At 42.9% G+C, this 26,538-nt stretch overlaps 1 protein-coding gene and 1 long non-coding RNA gene across 4 annotated transcripts in view; one reads left to right on the top strand and one right to left on the bottom strand.

Moving 5' to 3' along the window:
* The window catches only part of LOC144679694 (uncharacterized), a 352,834-nt gene that overhangs the window by 184,562 nt on the left and 141,734 nt on the right, over positions 1-26,538 (bottom strand). The gene's annotated exons all lie outside the window — the stretch shown is intronic.
* Positions 1-26,538, top strand: part of LOC144679688 (ATP-binding cassette sub-family C member 9-like) — a 311,571-nt gene that overhangs the window by 266,977 nt on the left and 18,056 nt on the right. For all 3 annotated transcript variants that reach the window (XM_078540318.1, XM_078540317.1, XM_078540319.1), the window contains 6 exons: positions 6,155-6,350; positions 6,593-6,706; positions 8,046-8,178; positions 13,311-13,514; positions 15,906-16,014; positions 16,140-16,218. In XM_078540318.1, the coding sequence (XP_078396444.1) occupies positions 6,155-6,350; positions 6,593-6,706; positions 8,046-8,178; positions 13,311-13,514; positions 15,906-16,014; positions 16,140-16,218 (835 nt within the window). The remainder of the gene's footprint in view (positions 1-6,154; positions 6,351-6,592; positions 6,707-8,045; positions 8,179-13,310; positions 13,515-15,905; positions 16,015-16,139; positions 16,219-26,538) is intronic.

The following is a 26,538-nucleotide window of genomic DNA, read 5'->3' as shown; positions in this document are numbered from 1 at the left end:
GCAGATGGAATATAATGTGGGAAAATGTGAGGTTATGCACATTGGAAGGAAGAATAGAAGAGCTGAATATTATTTAAATGGAGAAAGACTGCAGAAGGCTACAGCACAGAGGGATTTGGGAGTCCATGTTCATGAATCCCAAAAAGCTACCATACAAGTTCAACAAGTTATAGGGAAGGCAAATGGAATGTTGGCCTTAATTTCAAAGGGAATGGAGTATAAAAATTGGTAAGTCTAGCTAAAACTAAACACGGCACTTGTTAGACCACACCTAGAATACTGTGAAGTTTTGGCCCCCTTGTCTAAGAAAAGATACACTGGCATTGGAAGCAGTCCAGAGAAGGCTCACTAGGTTGATTCCCGGGTATGGAGGGATTTTCTTATGAGGAGAGGTTGAGTCGGTTGGGCCTGTACACATTGGAGTTTAGAAGAATGAGACCTCATTGAAACATATAAGATTCTTGGGGGGCTTGACAGGGTAAGTGCTGAGAGGTTGATTCCCCTTGTGGGAGAGTCTAGGACCAGAGGGCATAATCTCAGAGTAAGGGAGTGCCCATTTAAAACGGAGATGAGGAGGAACTTCTTCTCTCAGAGGGTAGTTAATCTGTGGAATTCTTTACCACAGAAGGCTTTAAAAGCTTGGTTGTTGAGTATATTCAAGGTGGAGATAGACAGATTTTTAATCAGTAAGGGAACCAAGGGTTATGGGCAGAAGGCAGGAAAGTGGAATTGAGGATTATCAGATCAGTCATGATCTCATTGAATGGCAGATCAGACTTGATAGGCTAAATGGCCTCCTTCCGTTCCCATATCTTATGGTCTTATACCTGTGAAATTAAAATGCAGTTCAGTTCATTTTACACTTAGGAATTTCAGGAATTTGCCCCAAGCAATGACTGGGCATGTTGGTATGATTTTAAATGGCAGTCCTGTTTCATTTTAATCTAACTTGGGTTGTAAACAATCAAGAATGTAAGGTAGTTTGTGATATATTTTTTAAAGTTAAAACTGTCTTGAGCAGTGCAATTTTTCGATTAAGGTTTGAGTTTCAAAACAAACTGGTAGATGAGATGGAGAAATTTGTAAAACAATTACTCACAATTATTTGATTGTCTGCACTTGTTAGAATCTGTCTTGTGAAATTTGATGACTGCAGTCACAATCTGAGGGTTACTGGTACAATAATAAAAGTACACAGATGAATCCAATAGTGTGCATAGCAAAATCTCCAAATAGCCTTTTGATGATGGAACAGTTGTCACTATTTTTGATATGTAATGAAATCTTTCTTTTTTAATTTTTCCTTTTGTTCTCTTCTAATTTTATTCCATCCTTCCTGTCCTGAAAGTGGTGATTCACCGTGTATATAGTCCAGTTAGCCTTTAGTATAAACTTGAACAAGGAGTTCTGACAGGCAATTCAACCGTAAATTGAAAGACTCGTCACATTTCTAAGTGATTCTGACCTCATACTCATGCGTTTTCCAGCAGGAATCGCTGTATTGCAATCAGTAATAATAACCTCAACTGAATTTTTCACCATACTCCCTTATGATTAGCCAGGAATGTGGTCAAAGGTGACACTCGCTTTACAATTGGTAGATGCTTCTATTAACTGGTCAAGGAAGGGAAGGGAAGTGTCAGAGATGGACCATGTGAAAATGATGGAGGGGTGGAGATTGGAAGCAAAATTAATAAATTTTTCCAGGTCCCGACAAGAGCATGAAGCAGTATCGAAGTGATCATCGATGTACCAGGGAAAGAGTTGTGGGAGGGGACCGGAGTAGGACTGGAACAAGGAATGTTCCACATACCCCATAAAGAGACAGGCATGATGCCACCACCAAACACATCTTCCCTTCACCCCCCCCGGCGGCATTCCGTAGGGATCATTCCCTCCATGACACCCTGGTCCACTCCTCCATCACCCCCTACTCCTCAACCCCCACCTACGGCACCTCCCCATGCAAACGCAAAATATGTAACACCTGCCCCTTCACTTCCTCTCTCCTCACCGTCCAAGGGCCCAAACATTCCTTTCAAGTGAAGCAGCATTTCACTTGCATTTCCCCCAACTTAGTCTGCTGCATTCGTTGCTCCCAATGCGGTTTCCTCTACATTGGAGAGACCAAACTCAGACTGGGTGACCGCTTTGCAGAACACCTTCGGTCTGTCCGCAAGCATTACCCAGACCTCCCTGTCGCTTGCCATTTTAACACTCTACCCTGCTCTCTTGCCCACATGTCTGTCCTTGGCTTGCTGCATTGTTCCAGTGAAGCTCAACGCAAACTGGAGGAACAGCACCTCATCTTCCGACTAGGCACTTTACAGCCTTCCAGACTGAATATTGAGTTCAACAACTTTAGATCTTGAACTCCCTCCTCCATCCCCACCCCCTTTCCGTTTCTTCCCCCTCCCTTTTGTTTTTTCCAATAATTTATATAGATTTTTCTTTTCCCACCCATTTGCATTATTTTTAAATGTATTCCACCCATCGCTTAATTCACCCCACCCCCACTAGAGCTACCTTGCTTGTCCTGCTCTCCACTCTTAATTAGCACATTCTTTTAGATAATATCACCACCTTCAACACCTCTTTGATCTTTTGTCTGTGACATCTTTTGGTTATCTCCTCCTATCACTGCTTGCTTGTCCCAACAACACCCCCCCCCCCCCCACCCCCCCAAACCAGCTTATATTTCACCCCTTTCCTATTTCTACTTAGTTCTGTTGAAGGGTCTTGAGGACTCGAAACATCAACTTTGCTCTTCTCCGCCGATGCTGCCAGACCTGCTGAGTTTTTCCAAGTATTTCTGTTTTTCTTTTGGATTTTCAGCATCCGCAGTTTTTTGTTTTTATCTCAGTGAACATCCCCACTTTTGTCCTTATGATGGAAGGAGGGTCATTGTGGAAGCAGTTGAAGATGGTTGGGCCTAGGACACTACCCTCATGAACCCCTACAGTAATGCCCTGGAACTGAAATGATTGACCTCCAACAACCACAACCATCTTGCTTTGTGCTAGGTATGACTCCAACCAGCAGAGAGTTTGCCTGATTCCCATTGACTCCAGTTTTGCCAGGGCTCCCTGATGCCACACTCAGTCAAATGCTGCCTTCATGTCAAGGCCAGTTACTCTCACCTCATCTCTGGAGTTCAGCTCTTTGTCCATGTTTGAACCAAGACTGTAATGAGGTCAGGAGCTGAGCGATCTTGACAGAACCCAAACTGGGCGTCAATGAGCAGGTTATTGTTAAGCAAGTGCCGCCTGATAGCACGTTGATGACCCTGTCCATCACTTTACTGATGATCAAGAGTAGACTGATGGGGCGGTAATTGGCCAGGTTGGATTTGTCCTGCTTTTTGTGTACAGGACATACCTGGGCAATTTTCCACATTGCCAGGTAGATGCCAGTGTTGTAGCTGTACTGGGACTACTTGGCTAGGGGTGTGGCAAGTTCTGGAACACATGTCTTCAGTACTATTGCCGAAATATTGTTAGCGCCCATAGCTTTTGCAGTCTCCCGTGCCTTCAGCTGTTTCTTGATATTACGTGGAGTGAATTGAATTGGCTGAAGACTGGTATCTGTGATGCTGGGGACCTCTGGAGAAAGCTGAGATGGATCATCCACTCAGCACTTCTGGCTGAAGATTGCTGCAAATGCTTAAGCCTTATCTTTTGCACTGATGTGCTCGGTTCCTCCATCATTGAGGGTAGGGGTATTTGTGCATCCTCCTCCTCCAGTGAGTTATTTAATTGTCCCGCACCATTCACGACTGGATGTGGCAAGACTGCAGAGCTTAGATCTGATCCGTTGGTTGCTTAGCTCTGTCCATCACTTGCTGCTTATGATGTTTGGCACACAAGTAATCCTGTGTTGTAGCTTCACCAGGTTGACGCCTTATTTTTAGGTATGCCTGATGCTGCTTCTATACTAATAGTAGAGTGGGGGATATGCTTGGCCATGAGTTACAGATTGTCGTTGAGTACAATTCTGCTGCTGCTGATGACCCACAGCGCCCCATGGTTGCCCAGTCTTGAGTTGCTAGATCTGTTCGAAATCTACCCCATTTAGCACAATGGTAGAAGCAAACAACATGATGGAGGGTATCCTCAAAGTGAAGACGAGATCTCGCCTCCACAACGACTGTGTGGTGGTTACTCCTACCGATACTGTCATGGACAGATGCATCTGTGGCAGGCAGGTTGGTGAGGATGAGGTCAGGTATGTTTTTCCCTTTTGTTGGTTCCCTCACCACCCGCTGCAGACCCAGTCTAGCAGCTATGTCCTTTAGGACTTGGCCAGCTCGGTCTGTAGTGGTGCTACCGAGCCACTCTTGCTGATAGACATTGAAGTCCCTCAACCAGAGAACATTCTGCACTCTTGCCTCCCTCAGTGCTTCCTCCAAGTGATGCTCAACATGGAGGAGCACTGATTCATCAGCTGCGGGAGTGTGGTACATGGTAATCAGCAGGAGGTTACTTTGCCTGTGTTTGACCTGCTGCAATGATACTTCAATGGGTCCAGAGTCCCAGGACACTTCCTTCTCGACTGTATACCACTGTGCTGCCACCTCTTCTGGGTCTGTCCTGCTGGTGGAACAGGGCATACCCAGGGATGGTGATAGTGGTGTCTGGGACATTGGACAGAGTAGATAGGAAAAAACTGTTCCCACTGGTGGAAGCATCAAGAATAAAATGGCACAAATTTAAGTAAGTGACAAAAGAAGCAACAGAGACATGAGCAAAATCTTTTCCATGCAGAATATGCAGGGTTATGGGGAGAAGGCAGGGGAATGGCACTCTTCAGAGAGCCAGCACAGATATGATTAGCCAAATGGCCTCTCTGTGCTGTAACAATTCTGTGATTCTGTTAACATGGCTGATCTGCATCCTCGTTCCATATACCTAACTCCATTCACAACTACCAGCCAGCCAGCAACCATTAACACATCAGACACCAGAAACCACCCATGCACAAAAAGTGGTTGGTCAGCTAAATTTCAGCAAGTGATTTGTCACAAAGAGCTAGCAAACCAGTCTGTGGCCAGCCAAGCATAACCAGTGCCAACCACCAGAAGCTACTATGCAATGGTTAGCCACCACTGCTTTCGCAGTAACAGCTGTCCACTCTCACGGTACAGGGACTGTGGTGCCAGAACCAGGGAAAGGGGGCAGCTACCAGAAATGGAGGGAGAGGGGATGGAAAGACTGTGTTGGCAGAATTTTGAGGTGGGGGATGGTGCTACCACAATCCTGTTCCTGTAGTAAGAAAGAACTTGCACTTATGTAGCACTTTTCATGACCTCAAAACATCCTAAAGGGATCCTCAGCATAGTCACATCATAATAATCCCTCCAATCTATCTACACAACTGGTTCCAGGGATGAAGAACTTTATTCTTGTGAACCTTTTCGACACTCCCACTAATGCCTTCACATCTTTCCTGAAGTATGGCACCCAGAACTGGATGCAAAATTCCAATTAAGGCCAAACCAGAGCTTTATATAAGTTTAACGTAAATACTAAAATAGAAGAAAATATTGCAGATACTGGAGGTCCGAAATAAAAACAAAAAGTGCTGGAAAAGTTCAGCAGGTCTGGCAACATCTGTGGAGAGAGAAACAGAGTTAACATTTCAAGTCCAGTGTGACTCTTCTTTGGAATCGTTTGTAAATATGTTCTTGAAGAGCTGAAAGCTAAACTCTGAAATAGAAACTGTTCTGAACAATAGTCACCCTCATCTTGATTAATACAAGAAGTCATTTTTAAAAATGGCTGCACTTTATAGAATCTGTTGTTAAAATATTATCAAGTTCTTTGCTCTCGATTCTGAATTATTGATTTTCTTTCTATAATTTTTGCTATCCCTTAAATTGCCAGTAGGAATTTATTCATAGAATTTGGCACTGAGTAGAAGAAGGGGATTTTGAAAAAGAAACTTTTATATTTTGAAAATTGAAAACTTCCTGTCAATGTCAACAGTATCTGGAGAGATGTGCATCTAGCTTTCCACTGAAATTTGCCATAACCTTCAAAGTCTTTTAATGGAATATAAAGCAATTATTGTAGGTTGATTCAGCCATTAAAAATGTAATATGTAAAGGCAGTAGCATTTATAAAAAGGATATTAATTGTGTTTTTAATCATTATAGGGAACTTCAGCGGTTGGACAGCATTACCAAATCACCTGTGTTTTCACATTTTTCGGAGACCCTTGGAGGTCTGACAACTATCAGGGCGTATAGACATGAAGACAAGTTTTTTCAACAAATCCTTAACAAGATTGACTATAACAACATTGCTTATTTATATCTGAACACAGTGAACAGATGGTTGGGAATACGACTGGTTAGTTTCCAAATGAAGCACATATTTTAATGATTTTTGAGAGATTTGTTTTTATTTTCTGAATTGTGGTTAAGTCTATATGGAGCTTATAGAAAGAATACTTTAAAGCGTGATATTAGAAGACAAAGTTGACATTTTAAACTTTGGTTCCCAAAAGACCCGATTGTTAATATCATTAATCTTCTTGATGCCTGAATTTGGATGAATAATTATATAATTTTAATGTTGATTCCATTTTTCAGGATTTAATTGGAACAAGTATTGTCTTTGCTTCAGCACTCTGCTCATTATTGACAGCAACACTGGGCTACCTGCAAGCTGGACTCGTTGGCCTTGCCATTGTATATGCTTTAAAGGTACAGAAGAGAAAGCAAATGATATTTTTGGATGGTATTATGTTCACAAAGTTAATGCTGCCAATATTATACAAAATCTGGTGTATGATTTTCAGTTAAATTTTGACAGCCATTCGATGAAGCCATTTGGCATTTCATGCAATGCCTTGCTTTTAAAAACAAAATTCCACCGTAATGCAAATGCAAAATGCTGTAGATGCTGAAAATCTGAAATAAAAACTGAAAATATTAGGGCTGCTCAGCAGATCCAGCAGGCATCTGTGGAGAGAGAAATAGAGTTAACAATTCAGATTGATGATCTCTGATAAAAGGTTATTGATCTGAAACATTAACACTTTTTTTTTCTCCACAGATGTTACCTGAGTATTTCCAGCATTTTCTGTTTTTATTATTAAATCCAAAAATAAGTCTAATTCAAGATATATGAAGCTCCAAAATCTATTTCTCCCTTTATCTTTGCTGTATGGAATTATTTTCAGGGTCAAGAATGTTATAATATGGATATGATTCATAAGGACATAACAAAATTAGTCAGATGGAATAATCAGTCTCAATGATAGAGTTGTTGCTAAGCATTCTGCCATCTGACTGAAGGTCAATACAAAACGAGCATTTTAATATGTTGTTCTTCTCTACCTATCATGACTTTTCATTTTGCTGCACAAATACAACAAAGTTCTGCTGTAGCTAGGCCATTTCTTAACACTTCGAGTTGCATATGTGTTTTTTTTTAATTCCCCTACGCTACTAGAAATGTCCATTTTGTCATTGAGTTTATATACTTGATTTTGTTTCCTTACATAGTAGATCATTTCAAATATTTATTATCCTGAGTGAAAAAATATTTTCCAAGATTTGTTTTAAATTTGCTTTTCAGTAATTTAAATTTCAATCCTGACTGTAGAACCTATTCTCCAATCTTTCCTCATAGCTCTGTGTTGAGTTGGCTGATCTCTGGTGATAGGGATGCTACAATAATCCTCCAAATTACTACTGTAAGAATTAACATGAAAGTTAGAAACTTTTTTCACATGAAGGTTAATGAGAACAGGAAATGCTTTCCCGCAGGTGGTTGCTGGGACACACATTGTAATATGATTTAAAAGGGTTTAGATAATTATTTGAAAAGGAGAATTATAAAAGGCGAGAGAGGAAAGGACAGGAAATGGATTAAAATGAACAGCACCTGCAGATGTGTTAACAAAGGTATAATAGGTCAAATTACCTCTACTTCTATTTTGTCAATGCACTCTGCATAAGAGGTGTAAAACCTACAGTTTGTGATTTTAATTAGTTCCTTATTTCAGCTGCCTTTGTTTACATGTTTCTTTGTTTCCAGATGTCTACTTATTTGAATTGGTGTGTCCGGGAATTTGCAGATATGGAAATGCAGATGAATGCCGTTGAGCGGGTGAATCACTACTCTACACTTCCATCTGAACAGCAACTTAAAGAATCACAAATTGACACAGGTTCAATCATTCTGTTTTTTTTAATTCAGTAACTTCCAATCTACTCTTGATTGGTTTTCTGGTGACATAATCTGAATTCTTTTAAGTAGAAAGTTGCAAAGCCAAATTGAAATATGTTAGTCACATTATATCATTTGTTTAGAGCTTACAATCACAAACTTAGCCTATTGTTTTCATTTGTAGTAATGTTCTCCACAATATGTAACAAAATTTGTGAAAAATAAATGAGCTTCAATTAACAGTGCTTTTTCTACACAGAGCAATGTCAAATTGTTTCACTTTGATGCCCCGAATTTTTTTTTTAAAATGCTGAAAAAACTCAGAAGATCAGGCAGTGCCATTTAGCGACCTGAAATGTTAACTCTTTTTTCCTCCACAGATGCTGTCTGACCTGCTGAGTATTTCTAGCACTTTTTGTTTTTATTTCAGAATTCCAGCACTTGAAGTATTTTGCTTTAGCTTGCATTTAATACTCTAACAGAGATAGGTGAAGGCAGGCTCAATTGAGGCATTCAAGAGGGCATTGGATGACTATTTAAATAGAAGCAATGTGCAGGGTTACGGGGAAAAGGCAGGAGATTGGCACTAAGCTAAAATGCTCAAAGAGCTGGTGCTCAGAGAATGGCCTCCTACACCGTAACAGTTCTGTGATTCTGTGAACTTTTTTGTTCTTTTTCCCATCAATTATTTCTCTACCCATCTCCTCATTTAAAGATGTAAACTTCCTGTGGTGTACAGTTTCATGAATGCGGATAACTCAGTGGGAGTTTTGTTAATAACTGGGCATGGACTTTTTGACCACAGGGCATCACAACCAAGTTCAATTCCAGAGTCACTTGACCTTCACAGGCTGCTAACAAGGGTTGCAGAATAGTGAACAAGAGTAGTAACATCCTGTTTGTGGAAAATACCACTTGTGTTAATACTTCACACTAGCAGCGTGAAATAGCTAGCTTCACCTGTTGCTCAAATTTTTGAAATACCTTATCCTTCCAGGGTAATTTGAGGTAAACTGGGCACTTTTCATGTCCGAAACTAGGCCCATTTGTGAGTATACGCAATACAATGATCTGGTTGGGGTAGCTATTATCCCACATATTGCACTGGAAGAGTAAGTTATCTCAAAAGTTTGAGCACAGGTGAAACTAGCCATTTCACGCTGTTACTATACAGTAGCAACACAAGTGGCATTGTCCGCTTAAAGGTTGCTGCTGCCCAGTGAGAAAGACGTACTGCCTACTGCAGAAATGAGTAATATGGTATATGAGTTGCAATGCTGATATGATGCCAGCTACATAGGCCATATATCCCAATGACTGGTGGATAGTATCAAATAGCATGTCCACTCAACAGTTTGCATTAGGCAGTGCACTGACAGTGCTCACCCAGCCCATGCTTGCAAAACTCAGAACATAATGTCTAACGTTAGATGGGAATTTTGCAATTTGACAGCACTTGCTGAACAATCCCGAGTGTGCCAAGAATTACACTAACAACCAATTTAAGACGAAGCAATGTGGCTCATTTACGCTTGCTAGAAGCTACACATATTCATATCCAGGGACCTGTCCTCTGTAGGCAAAAGGAACATGTGAAGGCATTGTGCCTTTTTTGAATGAAACAAAAGCTTGAGGGACCGTCGTTTCCTGGTGCATTCTCCATGGCAATGCCTCAACCAGCCAACTAATCAGCACCCTTTTTGCATTCAGTGTAAATTGTTGCTCCATTCGAAATTTGGCATTCTTGAGTCTGTCCTGATGAGTGCAAGACAAAAAGATTCAACATTCTCTTTTTTTCAACAATACTTGATTTATGATTTGTTTTGTACATTCTGTTAAAGATATGAATTCTACCTTATACAGAAGTAAATAATTGAATCAAAGTAGTTAAGTCATTGAAATCATGAAGCTATAAAATATCTTTTACCTAGTTAAAAATTTGTTTCATTAGTCAAATGTAATTTCGTGAAGTAACATAGCTGTGAGTTCAATAAATCCTGAAGTGCTGCCTGGTAACACTGGTCTACCAATGCAAAGCGGCATAGAGTGGTTTCTTAACTGAACAATGGGAAAGGTGCCGAGTGGAATCTTTTGAGAGGAAAAAGCCAGAAGCACCTTCTAACTTTTCTAAGTAGCCTGTTCTTTATAAGATAGAATTGGTGGATGCCAGAGAAGAAATCACCTTTCCTTCTTTATTCCACAGGAAGGCCCCCCAAAGAGAAGGGAGAGAAAAAAAATTTCTGATTGTTGAGTGGGAAGGACAAAATTACTTTCTATTAATTTTCAAATTGCATTTTTAGAAAGGTAATGGGCCAGGACCTCCGAGGAGTGGCAACCACAGTTGGATTGCCACTCCGCTCATTTTTACTTGCCCAAGTCGGGAGCTGCACATTTCTTGCCTGCTCTTCCAACTCGGGCCTAGTGAGAAATGGTGCAGCGCACCTGGTTCCCGAGGCCTTCCAGTACAGGGCAGCAGTGTCGGGGGAGTGAAGCCACGCCCTCTTTTTACAGCGCTATCTGCCGTAAACCAAGTAAGTTTAAAGGCCCCTGTGTTTAAATGCATTTTGAGAAGCTAGGAAGAAGGCTTTTTCCAGTTGCAGGAAATCACTTCTCTATTCATCTCATCCCACTCTGGTGGCCCTACATCCTATGTCACAATCTGTTAAGTAAATGTCCCCTGCAAACCTTTCAGAACTGTCTGTACTTGACTGAAGCTTGGGTCAGTGGTAATTATGATAACAACTTTGGATTTGGTCGATGAGTCCTTGGCCCTGGTGAACTCTCAGAATACATTTGTGATAGATTTATACTTTTTCAGTCTGGGAAGTGGGTAGGATGGGTCGGGGCATTAGGATGGGTCAAGTGGAGCTTTGTGGTCAGCCGGGGGAGGGGGCATGCTGGGGTAGTCTGCCGGTAGTCAGGGGCCGGGAGGGTAGTCTGGGGTGGGTTGGAGGGGTAGTCGGGAGGGTTATTAGGGGGTGGTCGGGGAAGGTGGGGGGCAGCCAGGAGGGTCGGGAGGGCAGTCAGGTGTGGAAACGTATTTAGTGTTTGGGTAAGGTAGTTGGAGCATCAATGGGATAGTCGGGGGTGTGGTGGCTGCAGTTGGGGGCTTGGAAAGTAGTCAGGGGATTGGGTGCTAGTCAGGAGGAGAGTCGTGGGAGTTGGGAGGGTAGTTGAGTGATCGTAGGGGGTAGTCGGATGGGTAGTCGGCGGGGGGTTGGAAGGGTAGTCGGGGAGTCAGGAGTCAAGTGATTGTAGGTGTAGTCGGGAGGTAGTTGGGGGTCGTCGGGAGGGTAGTCAGAGCGGAGGAAAGTTGGGGATTGGGGAGGGTAGTTGGGTTGGGTAGCCGGGGGCGTCAAGAGGTAGTCAGGAGAGTGGGGGGTAGTCGAGGATTGGGGAGGGTAGTTGGCTGGGTAGCTGGGGGCGTCAAGAGGTAGTCAGGAGAGTGGGGGGTAGTCGGGGAGTCGGGTGGTCATGGGGATAGTCAGGTGGGTAGCTTGGAGGTCATGAGGTAGTTGGGGGTGTTGGGAGAATAATTGGTTGAGTGGAGGGTAGTCAGGAAGTTGGGAGGGGGTAGTCGGGTGCTTAGTCAAGGTTTTGGGAGGGTAGTCAGGGGAGTAGAGGTAGCTGGGGAGTTGAGAGTATCGCCAGGTGGTCCTAGGGGACAGTCGGGAGGGTAGTCAGGTGGTTAGGAGGGTAGTCGGAGGATCGGGAGGATAGCCGGGGCGGTAGGGGGGGTAGAGGGGGTAGTAGGGTGGATAGTAAGGGAGGGGTGGTGGGGGTGTGGCTTGGTAGTTAGAGGATCCAGTGGGGAGTTGGGGGTTCAGTACCATGGTTACCCAGGAGTTAGAAGTGGTTTTAACCCTTTTAATTTTTCCTGGGTAATGATTCTGCTAAGAGAGTCAGAACCATCCGATGTCACCAATTTAAATCAGAGTTTCGAATGGTTCTCAGTGCAGAGTAATTGTCCCTCAGAAGTTTAAACTTCCCAGGCAATTCCCGTGCAACTTTCCATGGGGACTTATGAGGGGGTCCCCCCGCACATCTTCTGGGGTATCTCCAGGGCACAACCCTGCAAAGATTGGAAGTTCTGAAAGTATTTGATTTTACTCCTACCCTGTTTGGCGTAGACTTGACTCTTATCTACAGCCGATGAAAAACTGCACGCAAGCCCTCCAGTGTTGCTGTATAACTGTCCTGTGTAAATAATGAACGTTGATTTCTTTCCTCCGGCTGTGACCAAAACTCTTATTGAAGATCTCAGTCCTGATCGAGACCAGAGTCCTATCACTCCATCCAGCAATGTTTCACTAAAACAAATTATTTAATCATTAGTCACATTGCTAGGTGTGGGAGCTTGCTGTGTGCAAATTGACTGTCACGTTTCCTACATTACCACATTGACTACACTTCAAAAGTACTTAATTGACTGTAAAGCACGTTAGGATGTCCTGACGTTATGAAAGATGCTGTAGAAATGCAAGTCTTTCTTTCTTTTCAGTAGGTTACTATACTTTCATGGAGGTCTTGAGGTGCAGTGGGTAGCATCCCTGCCTCTGAGCCAGAAGCACTGGATTCAAGCCTGACTCCAGGACTTTAAGGCCAAGGAAGCTGCATTCATAATGTGACCAAACAGGTTGAGTATTGACCTGTAAATCCTTCCAACGTATCCCAATGGCAGGCAGAAGAGGGCAAGAGATTCCTGGTCAGCCACGTGATGGAAAGAAAATTGGAGCCTCTACCATCACCATTCATAGCTCCGGAACTACTACATGCATGTAAAAGTGCATGTTGACGCAGCAACTCAGACTTCTTGGTGGGTTGGACAGCCGGTGTGCATCAGATTGGTACCTAAACATGGGGTTCAATACCCTTTCTGACTCGGGTGGATGCGGGACCTGCCTCCTTGCCCTACCCATGGTGGAGGTCATGACACTGTGGGTTGGAACTGCCTTCAAGCGGAGAACTGAAGAAGATGACATTACTTTCATGCACTCACAGTTGTGCATAGCGTTTTACTTTATTTTCATTTTTATTGAAAAAGTAATCCATTTCATAAAAATATGTACAAATAGTGATTTCATCCTGTAACTTGATCACTCATCAGATTATTTTTTGTAAATTTTTCTCCAGGTTCAAATCTTACCAACTGGCCACACTCTGGAGAAATAGAGTTTAATGAGGTCAGTGTTCGATATGATGAGAAACTTGATCCTGTTGTCCACAAACTGACACTAAAAATTAGCCCTGGAACAAAAGTTGGAATCTGTGGGCGAACAGGAAGTGGGAAGTCAAGCCTGACATTAGCCCTTCTGAGAATTATTGACAACTTTGAAGGTTTGTGTTTCTTCAGTAAAAGTATTTTGATTGAAAGCTTGGCGTAACACATAGTAAAGATATGTGCTAATAAAATAAGAATGTGAAAACATGACAATATAATGCAAACATTTGCCTAATTTACATTTGTCACTAATATTTGTAAATGATACAATTTTGTTCAAGCTGAATGCTTTGTTTAAAATGTTGCATGAGACGTAAAGTAAATTTGTCTTAAAGACAATGGGCTGAAGTTTATTTTTGTGGCAGAAGTCCTGAAGATGGGCCAGAAAGTCAGGGATCACCCCGCCTCAGCTGTTTGTGGGACCTTCGGCTGCATTTTACTGGGGGAATGGGAAGGGTGTTCAGCTGTCTAATTAGTAGTCTATGGCCATTCCTTTAAAGGATTGTTGCCGGCCCAATGGAACTGCCAGCCAATTGGATGGCTGACAGCTTAGCAGTCTCAGTAGTACCACTGGGAGCAGTGGCCACTGCTAGGACTGCACCTGGAAGAAAGAGGAATCATGGAAGGGGGGCGCCCTACCATCCAAGTAAGTGGGATCTGGGAGTGCCAGGGCCAGACAGGCAGGTCTATGAGGGTGGGGGGTTGGTGGGGAAAGAGAATGTTTTTGCCACAGGGGTGGCCATTGATACTGGGGAACACTTCCCATTGGCCAAACAGTGCCTGTAAAGGAGGATCCTCTACACCTGCCACTCCCCGCGCGCACCCCCCCACCCACCTCCCCCCGCCCCACCCCACCCTCCTCCCTGCAGGGAGGGTTCCAGGGTTGACCTGGTGATCTTCCCACATGGTGGAGGGCCCACCCGCTGGTAAAATGTCCACTGCGGTGGGAAGAGGCGCTTAATTCACCACTAAATGGCCCAATAGGCCTTTGGGCAGGAGAGCCATCCTTCACCTTCCCACTACTAGTAAACTGGTGGTTGGAGGACTACAGGCACTACACCCCTGCCTTTCCTCGCTATTTTACAGGCACCCCTACCTCCCAGTCTGTCCCCAGAGGGCTGGTTAAAATCTGGCATGGATCCACCACTGTTTATAGCTCTGTACATTTTCGCTAAGTCTTTTGGTATTCACAGCAAAGGACTGGCGGCATAGATAGAAATGGGTAGAAAGAGGGAAAATCAACCACAGTAAGGTCACAATAGAAGAAGTTGCATCTATGTGCACCCTTTAACAGCCCAAAGTATTTCACAGAGGCACAGTAAAGAGAGGACACTAAGCAAAAGGACAGCCTAACAAGGGTGACCAATAGCTTGATCATTGTGGTGAGTTTTAAGGTGAGTCTTAAAGGAAGAGAGGGAAGGAAAGAGAGACTGCGGTACTTAGCTTTATAATTCCAGAGCATGGGGCTCAGGCAATTCAAATATGGCTCACACTGCTGGGGTGGAGAAAGAAAGTTGCATAAGAGGCCTGTCAGAGGAATGGAGAGTTTGGAAGAATGGTCAGGATGGAGAAAGTTAGAAAGGTAGGGGAAGAAAAGGCATGAAGGCATTTAACTTTGACTCCTGGTCCTTCAGCATCTCAGTGCAGGTCATTGAGGAGAGGGATGATGGATAAGCAGTGCCTGGTATGGGACAGGATATGGGCAATATTTTTCTAGATTTTAGCAGGTTAGGAGGCTGACCCAGAGATCATTGGAGTAGACAAGTGTGGAGAGGGTTGGATGAGGGATTCAACAAAAGATGCACTGAGGCAGGGGCCGACGAATAACCTATAATTCAGCTGATTTATTAATAGGATCCCTTGTTTTACAAGAGGTTCATTGGTCTGATGCAGATTATGTTTTATACAAAATACCAAGCTTTGGTGTTCAGAGTAAGATACATAAATCAAGCTCCTGTAAATTATGGATTAATTCCAATAAGACCTCTGCCATCTATTTGGAGCATCTATAATGAGCTTTCACATATTACAGCATTGAGCTGATAATACCTCCAGTAACTAATAAGTAACATTCCTAAGGGTATTAGAATATGAACTGCTCTTGATAAATTTTCAAGGATTGCATTTTATGTCACTCCCTGTACTTCCTTAATTTGAGGGTTCTGCCCTATTACCAAAAGGTAGAACAGTTGGTGTATTTTGGGATTATTGTAAATATTGTCTTTTCACTGCTCATACAACTTAGATAATGTGAAGCATGGATTTCCTTTCATCCAAGATAATAATGCCTATTTATATTCTAAGGTTTAAGATTACATGCAGTTTCGAGACAGACTTCTTATTCAAATGCGCAGTAAATAAACAAATTATAATTTGTATTTGTGCAGGCCTTTGCTGGGGTGATATTGCTTGTAGTGGGTTACTTTTTAGATACCCTTATACAAAATGTTTATCCAGATTCTGTTTGTTCATTGAGCTGTTAATTCTGATAGTCATTATCATTTCAGGCTGTATAAAAATTGATGGATTAGATATTTCCTCAGTCACATTGGACCATTTGAGGAAAGCAATCTCAATAATTCCTCAGGATCCTATTCTGTTCAATGGCACTATCAGGTAAATCATGCATGGCAGTTTCAGAGGTATCACATGTTACACAAGAAAACAGTCATAAAATTACAATTTATTCTTGAATTTTGATCAGCTTGTTGAAATGCATCTGTGTACTAATTTACATCTAGATTTAATCTGGATCCAGACTTGGTACACAGCGATGAGGAATTGTGGGACACTTTAGAAGTTGCACAGTTGAAACCTGTGGTAAGTGATTGGCTTGTCTGCTGCTGTAAGGCAAATAATTTGTAAATCCTCTCTGCTGATTTCATTTAATCTCTGCATGAATATTTTATCCAAAAGTGTGCTAAATATTTTGAAAAGATAAGATTAAGTGGAACCTGTTCATTTTAAGAATTGCTCGAAAGAAACTGCTGCTGTTTGTGCAATAAATGTTTTTTTATTGCTACTTAAATTTGAATTTTTCTAGTAAAAGTAACTGCAAGGGTGAACACTGTTATTGTAAAATGTCTCATGTGGCGGCTGGTCAGCCTTGCCCATAAAATATATCCGAGTTCAAATATTCCCAAGAACGTAGAATCATCTAATCATAGAACTTTAAATCACAGAATGAGGTTGTTCAGCCCATTTGTGCCTGTGCCAGCTCCAAGAAAAATCTCTCTACATGGCTCCATTCCCCTAGTGTACCCCATACACTTTTAAATCTTGTTATTTATCTATTGCCTTTAAAAGCTGCCACCACTTTTTCCGTCAGGGGATTGGATGTATCAACAACCACCTCAACTTAAAATAAAAGTCTCCTAACCTCCCCTTTCATTTGTTTAGTCATGATCTTAAATTATATCCCCTAGTTACTGACTCACAGGCCAGTAGAAATATTTATTCCCATTTATTGCCTTATCAAATTCATAACTTTGAACATGTCTTTCATACCTCCCATAGGCCTATTTTTCTTAATTCAATTCACAGGATATGGGCAACACTAACCAGTCCAGCGTTTATTACCCATCCATAATTACCCTTGAGAATCTGGTGATGAACCGCCTTCTTGAACCATTGCAGTCCATGTGGTGAAGGCATTTGCATAGTGTTATTAAATGGGGAGTTCCTACACAGTGGTGATGAATTTCCAAGTCTGCATGGTGTGTACATTGGAGGTGATAATGTTTCTATGCATGTTATTCCTGCTGCCCTTTTAGGTGATGGCAGTTGCAAGTTTGGGAGATGCCGCCGAAGAACTCTTGGCAAGTTGCTGTAGTGAATCATGTAGATAATACACACTGAAGCCACAGTGTACTGGTAGTTGATGGTTAAGCCAGAGAATGAGGTGCCAATTAAGCAGACTGTTTGTTCCTGGATGATGTTGAGTTTCTTGAGTGTTCTTGGAGCTGCACTCATTCAAACAAGTGGAGAGCATTCCATCAGACACCTTACTTGTGCCTTATAGGCAATGAAAAGGCTTTGGGGAGTCAGGAGATGAACCACTTGCCATAAGAATTCCCAACCTCTGACCTGCTATGTAGCCTTTGGAATTATGTGGCTGGTTCATTTGAGCTCCTGGTCAACGGATATTAATATTGAGAGTTTTGGCAATGGTAATGCCATTGAATGTCAAGAGGAGATGGTTAGACTCTCTCTGTTTGGAGATAGTCATTGCCTGGCAATTGGGTGGCATTAATGTTACTTACCACTTATCAGCACAAGCCTAGATGTTGTTCAGGTATTGCTGCAAGGGAACATGAACTGCCTCATTATCTGAGGAACTGCAAATTGAACAGATCACTGTGCAATCAGTGAACAGCCCCACTGCACTCCTTAAGTGAGGGTCAAGGGACTGGGGTGTTGGGGTGGTTCTTGATGAAGCAGCTGAAGATAGTTGGATTTAGCACACTAACCTGTAACTCTGGAAATCCTGTAACAATATCACGGGAAGGAGATGATTGTCCTTCAATGAACACAATCATCTTCCTTGTGCTACTCCAGCCACTGGAGACTTATTTCTGTGATCCCTATAGATTTCAGTTTTAATAGGGCTTCTTGATGTCACACTAGACTATTATTGCCATAATATCAAGAACAGTCATTCTCACTTCACCTCTAGAATTCAGCTCTTTTGTCCATGTTTGGGCAAAGGCTGTAATGAACCCTGGAGCGGCGTTGTCCTGGTGGAACCCAAATTGAGTGTCGGTGAGCAGGTTATTGGAAAGTGTTTGCCACTTGATAGCAATGTAGACTACTCTTTCTATCACTTTGCTGATTATTGAGAGTAGGCTGGTGGGATAATAATTGGCCAAATTGGACTTTTCCTAGTATTTATGGACAGAACTTATCTAGCAAATTTCTACATTGTCAGATAAATGACAATGTTATAGCTGTACCAATCAGCTTGGCTAGATGTGCGGATAGTTCTGATGCAGAGGTCTTGAACGCTGTGAGCTGTTTTCTGGACCCATAACCTTTACTGTGCACAGTGAACTCATTATGAATTACAAGAGACCCAGTTTCTCTTCACAGTGAAAACTCTCATTGTTTATATAATCTTAGTGAATCTCTTTTGGACCCTCACCTTGGTCTTATCCTTCCTCAAGTATGTGGCCAAAATTGAACACAATATTGTAACTGTGGCCAAATCAATGAATTATAGAATGGTAACATCACAAAACGTCCATGCCATCTCTCTACAAGAGCAACCCTGCTTCTCCCACTCCCTCATCCCATCACCACAGCCCTGCAGACTTTTTTCTTTTGAAAGCCATGATTGAATCAGCCTCCACCACACTCTTAGACAATGCATGTGTAAAAAAAAAACTTCCTCACATCACCGTTGTTTCTTTGCCAGTAATCTTAGATGTCCTCTGGTTCTTGACTGTTCCACCAATGGGAAGTTTCTCTCTATCTACTTTGTCAAGAACCCCCATGATTTTGAACATTTCTGTTAAATCTCCTCTCAACCTTCTCTTTTCTAAGGAAAACAACCCCAGCTTCTCCAATTTATCCATGTACCTGAAGTCCCTCATCACTTCAGCAATTCCCATAAATGTTTTCTGCAGCCTTTCTAATAGCTTCACAACCTTCCTGAAGTCCACTACCTGTAACTGAAATACTCAGGTTGAAGATGACCCAGTGTTCTATAAAGGTTCTTTATAACTACCTTGCTTTTATACTCTTGCCTCTATATGTAAAACCCAGGATGCCCGTATGCCTTTTTAATCACTTTCTCAACCTGCCCTGCCATCTTAAACGATTTGTGCACATATACCACCGGGTCTCTCTGTTCCTGGAGCCCCTTTAGGATTTATTTTATATTATTTCTCCTCGTAATTCCCACCAAGCTATATCACTTCACACTTCTCTGCATTAAATTTTATCTGCAATGTGTCCACCTATTCCATCAGCTTGTATATGCCCTCTTAAAGTTTATCACTATCCTCCTCAGAGTTCAAACTGCTTCCAAATTTTGTCATCTGTATGTAAAAGATGGACTGAAATACAGGGAATTGCGTAACAACCGTGATGTGGGATGTCATCTAAAGCAGTCTGGAGGATGGGTATCTGCACATGAACAGCTTGTCTGGAACAAAGGGGTACCAGATGATTCCTTCCTTCCTTTTTATATTCTTCCTCTTCCTGAGGTGGCCTTCTCATGCCTGGTGGCAAGGCTGCGCCTTCATGATAGCAAGCTTGTGGACGATGCAGCAGATCACCACAAGCTTGGGGACACGCTCTAGTGAGTAGTGGAGGGATCCCTCCGTACCGTCTAGGTTGTGGAACTGTTGTCTCAGGACACCATTGGTTTGCTCCACACAATTCCTGGTTGCTTCATGGCGCTCCCTTTGTAGGAGCGCTGTCCTTGCATGACAGTGGCAGAGGAAAGTCATGAGTCAGGTGTATAACGGATATTCTTTACCAGCCAGCAGTCAGCCTCTGGTTTGCCGTGGTGGGCCAAAGATAACCTGAAGGTCTGGCTGACATTTTTGCAGTTTCAGGCGTCCATCACTTGTCTAGCAATTAAATTATGCCTTTGCTTTCACAATTAATGTCACTATTTTGAAAACCTGACAGTCCATGTCTTCAGAGCCACATCAAATTGTCCTCTCATTTTTAAAGATTTGTATGTCTGAAGTCTTATGTCTCTCTGCTCATCCACAAAATATGAAATATTTGATTTCATTTGCAGAATTTTACCACTGCTATCCCCAGCCCCCTCTGCCCCCGAAGATGTGAGCTTAGCATTTTCCATGTAATTTTCTAAAGTTCTCTGCATTTTAAAAAAAATTATTCATTCATGGGATGTGGGCATCACTGACTAGGCCAGCATTTATTGCCCATCCCAAGTTGCCCTTGAGAAGGTGGTGGTGAGCTGCCTTCTTGAAGCTCTGCAGTCCATGTAGTGTAGGTACACCCACAGTGCTGTTAGGGAGAGAGTTCCAGGATTTTGACCCAGCGACAGTGAAGGAACAGCAATATATTTCCAAGTCAGGATGGTGTGTGGCTTGTGAGGGAATGCATCTGCTGCTCTTGTCCTTCGATATGGAAGCAGTTGCGGGTTTGGAAGGTGCTGTCTAAGGAGCCTTGGTGAGTTCCTGCAGTGCATCTTGTAAATGGTACACACTGCTGCTACTGTGCATCAGTGGTGGAGGGAGTGAATGTTTGTGGGTGGGGTGCCAATCAAGCATGCTGCTTTATCCTGGATGGTGTTGAGCTTCTTGTGTGTTGTTGGAGCTGCACTTATCCAGGCAAGTGGAGAGTATTCCATCACACTCTTGACTTGTATCTTGTAGATGGTGGACAGGCTTTGGGGAGTTAGGAGATGAGTTACTCACTGCAGGATTCCTAGCCTCTGACCTGCTCTTGTAGCCATAGTATTTATATGGCTATCCAGTTCAGTTTCTGGTCAATGGTAACCGCCAGGATGTTGATAGTGAGGGATTCAGCGATGGTAATGCCATTGAATGTCAAGAGGCGATGGTTAGATTCTCTCTTGTTGGAGATGGTCATTGCCTGGCACTTGTACGACGCAAATGTTACTTGCCACTTGTCAGCCCAAGCCTGGATATTTCCGGACCTTGCTGCATTTGGACATTGACTCCTTCAGTGTCTGAGGTGTCGTGAGCATTGTGCAATCATGAGTGAACATCCCCACTTCTGACCTTATGATGGAAGGAGGGTCATTGATAGACTCATAGATGTTTACAGCACAGAAAGAGGCCATTTGGCCCATCATGTCCCATCCGGTCAACAAAGATCCGACCACACTAATCCCATTTTTCAGTGCTTGGCCCATAGCCCTGGAGGCAATGGCAATGCAAGTGATGAAGCAGCTGAAGATGGTTGGGCCGAGGACATTACCTTGAGGAACTCCTGCTGTGATGTCCTGGAACTGAGATGATTGACCTCCAACGACCACAACCACCTTCCTTTGCATTAGGTATAATTCCAACCAGCAGAGAGTTTTCCCCCTGATTCACATTGACTTCAGTTTTGCTAGGGTTCCTGGGTGCCACACTTGGTCAAATTTTGCCTTGATGTCAAGGGAGGCATCCTCACCTCAGCTCTGGAGTTCAGCTCTTTTGTCCATGTTTGAACCAAGGCTGTAATAAGATAAGAAGCTGAGTGGCCCCAGCGGAACACAAACTGAGCACCAGTGAGCAGGTTATTGCTAAGCAAGTGCTGCTTGATGGCACTGTTGATGACTCCTTCCATTACTTTGCTGATGGTCAAGAATAGACTGATGGGTGATAATCGGCCGGGTTGAATTTGTCCTGCTTTTTGAGTACTAGACATACCTGGGCAATCTTCCACATCGCTGGGTATATGCCAGTATTGTAGCAGTATTGGAATAGCTTGGCTAGGGGTGTGGCAAGTTCTGGAGCACAAGTCTTCAGTACTACTGTCAGAATATTGTCAGGACCCGTAGCCTTTTCAGAATCCAGTGCCTTCAGCCATTTCTTGATATTACGTGGAGTGAATTAGATTGGCTGAAGCCTGGCATCTTAGATGCTGGGGATCTCTGGAGGTGGCCGAGATGGATCATCCACTCGGCACTTCTGGCTGAAGATTCTTGCAAATTCTTCAGCCTTATCTGAGGAGAATTAATATCCTGTCAATCATACAAGCAGTTATAAATACTACAATGTCAAGTACATTTTATTTGCAAATCTGGATTTTGAACAATTTCTGATGCTGTTGTGAAATTTGATGCTGGAAAATGTAGGGATCACAACAATACAGCTGCTTCGAGCACCTCAAAAATGCTGTACTTGGCATTTCTGCATTTTGTGTATACTCAGTTTAGGGGCAGGATCTTCCGGTCGGCAAGCAGGCCCCGCCCCCGCTCGCTGACATGTAAAGTGATGCGGGATGACGTTGGGTGGAACTCCTGAAGCCACCCCGCATCATTTCCATTTTCAGGTCAGTGGGGGCACAGCCAAGTCAGCTGTGCGCCCGCCGATCTGTCAACGGCCTATTGAGGCCATTGAAAAACTAATTAAGGTCATTAATGGACCTGCCTTAAGGTTGGTGGGCAGGCCGAGAGCCCTGGTGGGCTTCGTAAAAAGCATGAAACCTCATCCACAGGCGGGATGAGGTTTCATGAGGTATTTAAATTTTTAAGAAAGGTTTCAATAAAACTTATGGACATATTCCAACTCATGTGTCACATGAGGGGACATGGCAGAGAAAATTTTTAAACATGTTTATTAAAAATTTTAAATTGGAGCTGATCTCCCTGAGGCAGCACTTAGCCTCAGGGAGATCTGTGCACTCTTTCGCACGCGTGCGCAAAAGAGCGCACTCCCGGCTGAGGGAACCCCCACCCCACCCACACAGGGAGTGCATAGCGCTTCCGAGCGGATGTTACGCTATGTAAAATGTCGGCACGCTCCCAATCACGGGCGCCAATCGGAGGCGCGCCCATCTGTGCCCGCTCCCGCACTCCCCCCACCCCCCCCACCCCCAACAGGGGAAAAATTTTCCCTTGGTCTTTCTGAACAAATTCAAATTAGTGATGATGCACGGCTTTGGAATCCTTCATGTTAATGACTACATTACTGCTGCGTGACTTTATTTTAATTTAAAGTTTCAACATCTGTAAGGAAGCGATCTTCATCAACCATTTTTAGGCTGTATTCAAACTTGAATCTCTAATGGTAAAAAAAATACATAAATCATCCTAAACCTCTTTATAATGCTCTTTAACGTGGAATCCAAAATATTTATTTTAAACTACCAAACTACTTTTGTAGCTAAGAAGACAGTTTCTCCTTGACAAGTCCTGGAGGAAGTTCCACTCAAATCTGTAATAGCTGTCCCAGAGACTTTGCATGGCCACGTATGCACATGTATAAAGAATGTAGGTTTTACTCTCAACACACCTGTTTCGAGTGAGGGCTACATGTACAGACCAAGCAAGACCCTAGAGCAATAGTCAGCACTTTTCTAATGAGCTGTTGAAATGAAAATTTGTGATTTATATATACAAGTTGTATTTCAGTATAGATTTCACACAGCTTCTAGCTAACTGTTAAGTTTTATAACCATAAAAATGTGAATACAAAAAGCCATATCTGTTAGCAAATCATTGAACACTCTGTCACCTACAGGAATAAAACAATCAATCTTTTAAAAAGAAAGACTTGTAATGATAATGCTTCGTTCATGACCACAGGGCATCTCAAAACTCTTTTTAACCATTTTTGAAGCATAGTCGCTCTTGTAATGTGGGAAAAGCAAATTTGTGCGCAGCAAATTCTCACAAAAAGCAATGCGAAAATGACCAGATAATGTGTTTTTGTGACGTGCATTCAGGAATAAAATATTGACCAGGACACTGGGAATAATTCCCTTGCTGCTCTTTGAAGTAGTACAATGGGATCTTTTACGTTCACCTGAAAGGGCAGGTGGGATCTCTTTTAACGTCTCATCTGAAAGATGGCACCTCAAATAGTGCAACATTCCCTCAGTACTGCACTGGAGTGACAGTCTTGATTTGGAGTGATTCAAACCCACACCTTGTGGTTAGGAGGAGAGAGTGCTACCAATTAGTCAGAGATTACACTTTTAATTCACTTATAAAGTGATATAGAATCAATTTTTGTATAAGAGCGTAAGAAAAACGAACAGGAGTTGGCCATATGTCCCCCCAAGCCTGCTCCGTTATTCAGTAAGATCGTGGCTGATCTATCTCAATTCCACTTTCCTGCCCTATCTTCATATCCCTTGATCTCCTTAGTGTTGAAAAATCCATCAATGTCAGTCTTGAATATAGTCAACAAATGAGCATCAGTGGCCCTCTGGGAATCTGAAAATTTACAACCTCTGAGTTCTAATTGCTTTCTGTACCTGCATATTGATTTGCTATAATGCATGTACAAGGACACCCAAATCCCTCTGAATAACAACATTTACTGATTGATAAATAAGCAAGGTAAAATAGAACAATAATGTAGGTTTGTTGTGAGTTTAAAGTTTCAACTGCAGCTTCCCTCACTTGCCATGATATTTCTGAGTGCACCATATTTTAATAACATAACATTTTCTCTGATCACACTCCTGCATCTCAAAGCTTCCACAGCTATGATGTTTAATATTTACACTAGTAATTTGGCACAGATTTAGTTTGTGTTTTTTATGTTTGTAATCTCCAAAGCTCTTCACTGTGTTAGTGCAACATCTTTAGAGGGCCCTCTCCAGGCTGACTGCCTTGCAGTATTTCTAGTTTGAGAGGGTGGACAGGTGACTTCCTTCCAGGCTTTTACCAATGCTCCTTTGTAACCATTCAAAGGGAGTACGCGAGTGTTCCCAGGATACTTGGCCTTTACTGTTCATATGTCCCTCCCTGTGTTTGATGCTGTGTTATCAACACATAACTTGAGGACCCTCTCTACAGTAGGTTAAGTGTAATGTACAAATATTAATGTTAATCTTTATCAAGTTGACAAATTATTTAGAATAAAAACATATGTCCCTGCCAATACCAGATCATTCAGGAGGTAGCTCTACACATGTTGAACAGCTAGTGCTAAGAAGAGATTTGAAACCACCACCTTGAGAACTGAGCAGAAAATCAGAGTGTGACCACGAGAACAGGTACTACCTAGGTTAAAAAAAACGTAGTTGGGCGAAGTGGGCAAAAGAAAGAAGCAAAGTCATGAGAACTGTTAGAGCTCAGCCGAGAGCTGGCGAGGCAGAACAATGGAGGCTGGTAAAGGCCGCTTGAGAAATGTTTGGTGTGGCCATGAGAGCTGGTAAATGGATAAAGTTCATCAGGGAATTATGGCTGGAAGTTTAAATAGAGCTGAGCAGAAAGTTAAGAGGGGATTAACCTCACCTTGTAGGTATTCTCTACCTGGGGTGTTTGAAAAGTGTCTTACACAAATGGATGCCAAGCAGATTGCTGCATGCTGTCACTGCCATCTGCAGACAGCTTTGCTTTGGGCAGACAGCTTGTGCATTTAAATGCTTCTTTCCCCAAGGACATTTAACACAGCATCCTGGCTTTAACTTCTCATGCTGTCGGAAACTCGCCAGAAGCAACAAATGAGAACACAGCAGGGATGAAAAATTAACAGGACAGCCTGCAAAGTCTTTAAATACTAAAACAGGACAGCTGCATCCTTGACTAGGTGAAAGGCTTTTGCTCACAGGACTTGTTTTGAGAATATGCTTTCACTGTTTTAGAGGTGATGACAACATTTTGGACTTCCCCGATTTCAGCCTTCACTGAAGCAGTTTATGTAGCTCTACTTTGCACTTCTGTTGAGGAACAAGAGAAGCAGCAAGCTCAATATGAGCAACAGCTTTCTCCTCAGCCACCTGCTTCTTGACAGGACAGTGGGGAAGGACACAGAGCTCCAGCTCAAAAGAGACAGTGCTTTCAACGCAGGATCCACGTTCTCAACATGACTGAGCAACAGTGCCCCAGGAGGCTCAGATTTCCATGGCAGGTCATTGCTGACATCTGTAACCTCCTGGAACAAGACTTCCTTCCATGTGAGCCGGATGGGCACATATTGTCAATGGCTGTTAGGGTCACCACAGCCTGAATTTCTTTGCTCCCAGCTCCTTCCTGGGGCCTGCTGGTGCGAACTACAGGATTTCACCATGGGCAGAATCTTCGGCTCGGCGAGTGGGGTCCGCTTGCTGAGGCGTAAAATGACGTGCGTCCCGACATCACCACACATCATTTAGATTTTCAGTTCAGCGGGCGCACAGCCGAATCAGCTGCGTGCCTGCCGAACTGTCAAAGGTCTATTAAGGCCTGTTAAAAAGCAATTAAGGCAATCAGCTGAACTGCCCTTCCAACCTTAAGGCTGGCGGGCAGGTGAAGAGCCCAGGCGGCCTTCGCATTTTTCATGGAACCTTATCCGCAGGCAGGATGAGGCTTCATGAATGATTTAAAATTTTAAGAAAAATTTTTGTCAAAATTAATGCACATGCCCTAGCTCATGTGACAGTTTCACATGAGGGGACATGTCATAAAAAAATTTTCAACACTTTATTAAACTGTTTAAACTTATAACTAATCTCCCTGAGGCACCTCTGTGCCTCAGGGAGATTTCTGCGCGC

This window comes from Cetorhinus maximus, chromosome 4 (assembly GCF_964194155.1).
Source record: "Cetorhinus maximus chromosome 4, sCetMax3.hap1.1, whole genome shotgun sequence".
Taxonomy (NCBI): Eukaryota; Metazoa; Chordata; class Chondrichthyes; order Lamniformes; family Cetorhinidae; genus Cetorhinus; species Cetorhinus maximus.
Note: the sequence above shows the minus strand (reverse complement) of the source record. Positions and strands in the feature narration are given on the sequence as shown.